A 1952-nucleotide genomic window follows, 5' to 3' on the forward strand; every position below is an offset into this window, starting at 1 on the left:
CAAAGTTTTTTTTTATTATTTCCATTTTTTTCAGTATGATATATTTTCTTCCCAAAAAAGTAGCTTATTTTCAAACTTTATATCATCAGCATTTTCAGGCTTTACCAAATAAAAAAAAAATCAGATAAATAAAGCTTTATCTTTATCTTTTGATCAGTGCAGCAAAACTATAGACAATTAGTTGTGAGTAATATTGAAACATAGGTGTAATTTTGTTTAAGTTTCATTTTAAATGTGGACAAAATGTTTGTTTGTTTTTTAATGTAGTTTTTGTTTGGGCGTTATCTTGGACTTAGTGTGAAACAGAAAGAGGAACTGTTGGTTTGCTTAAGATCATCGCAGCTTTTCCTGAACAGTACAGTTCAACAGAAGACTTGCCGGCAGATACAAGAGGTAGGTTTGTGTGTTTAATCCCCTTTATTAGTCTCTGTTTTACATATTAAACTAAAACTAAAATCCACAGTTTCTGTCAGTATAGAGAAAACAGCTAAGTTATAGTATTTAAATGTGTTGAAAAAAATCTTATTTTGTGTTTATATTTTGTAGAAAACTGACAATGCCAAACAACATGACAAGCGATGAAGTCCATTATCTTTGTGACAGAGACTTTCCCACTATTACTGGCCCTTTCTTCATCTTGATCTTCATCCTCAGTGTCATAGGCAATGTTCTCCTCTTATGTGTTCTTTTCATCTATGAGGGCCTGAAAAGTATCACAAATATTTTCATCCTGAACCTGGCCTGCTCTGATTTGATCTTCACCATCTCGCTTCCATTCTGGGCCGTTGATCACCTACACCACTGGGTCTTTGGGGACTTTGTCTGCAAATTAATGACTGCCGTATTCTTTGTTGGTTTGTACAGCAGTGTCATTTTACTGACCGCCATGACAGTTGCCCGTTTCATTAGGGTGGTGCTGCCAAACTGGAAAAGCAACCGTGCTATAAGAAAGAGGTATGCAATCGGCGCCTGTATCGCTGCCTGGATCATCAGCATCTCGGCATCCCTGAGTGATGCAATTAAAGTAAAAGCCATAAACTGGGATAATCATAACTATTGTGATGATGGATCTGACGACAAGCTTGGACGTTATCTCCAAGTGTCACTGCTATTCTTCCTCCCATTTGCCATCATTATTTTTTGCTATTCTGCCATCCTCAAGACAGTTTTACAAGGTTTAAGTAGAAAGAAGCACAAGACTGTAGCTGTGCTGTTGTGTATTGTTGCAGTCTTTTTCATTTGCTGGGGGCCATACCATATTATGCTTTTAATTACTTCTCTTTATGAACCCAAAGATTGTAAGGCAGGGAAACAGTTAGAAGTTGCCTACCATATTTGTGAAATGCTTGCCTATTCTCACTGCTGTATGAACCCTCTGCTGTATATGCTCTCACAGAAGTTGCGAAAGAATCTGTTTAATCTTTTGAAATGTAAAAATTTGTGCAGTAAGAACAAGGAGGAAGATAGTGGCCAGAAAACTTCTGGTATTCAGAATGTAGCTTTCACAGTAGACAACTCTTCTGTTAACACAGAACAACGCAATGATCCATTTAAAAGTCCCTCTTGAAATTAAACACTGATTCAGTATTTAAATACTTTTACAAAACAAAGGTTGTATATAATTCGACATGTTTTGCATATAGGCTTGACATCATATACACAGATTTTGTTTTAGCCTTTTTAATGTGCAAGGTCAAAGATGTGTGTAAAATTGTGCATTTCGCTGACGTAGTTTTATTAGTATTTTTTGTAGAAATGAAAATGTTGCTGAAATCCAGTGAAGCTTTTTTCACTTCTTTGTTTTTGTGGTATGTAATGTCAGATGAATTAGAAAAAAATGCATTGACAGCAGTTTTCTGTGGTCACCGATAGAGTCAAAGTAGTGTGTAGTGTAAGTATATTAACATAATCACTGAGGGAAACCATGAAGCGGAAGGGAAGTCTCTTGGGTA

The 1952-nt window shown here is 36.0% G+C and overlaps 1 protein-coding gene across 1 annotated transcript; it reads left to right on the forward strand.

The window, feature by feature from the left end:
• Positions 1-375: 375 nt before the first annotated feature.
• On the forward strand, positions 376-1573 carry LOC134617625 (chemokine XC receptor 1-like). Its single transcript, XM_063462930.1, has 2 exons — positions 376-393; positions 547-1573. Exon 2 carries the CDS (start codon positions 557-559, stop codon positions 1565-1567), a length of 1011 nt encoding a protein of 336 aa, XP_063319000.1. The 5' UTR covers positions 376-393; positions 547-556; the 3' UTR covers positions 1568-1573.
• Positions 1574-1952: the final 379 nt, after the last annotated feature.

Source organism: Pelmatolapia mariae, linkage group LG18 (assembly GCF_036321145.2).
Source record: "Pelmatolapia mariae isolate MD_Pm_ZW linkage group LG18, Pm_UMD_F_2, whole genome shotgun sequence".
In the NCBI taxonomy this organism is placed as follows: domain Eukaryota; kingdom Metazoa; phylum Chordata; class Actinopteri; order Cichliformes; family Cichlidae; genus Pelmatolapia; species Pelmatolapia mariae.

Bases quoted from the DNA above. Each gene is read 5' to 3' on its own strand.
- LOC134617625 (XM_063462930.1), top strand. From the start codon at position 557: ATGCCAAACAACATGACAAGCGATGAAGTCCATTATCTTTGTGACAGA.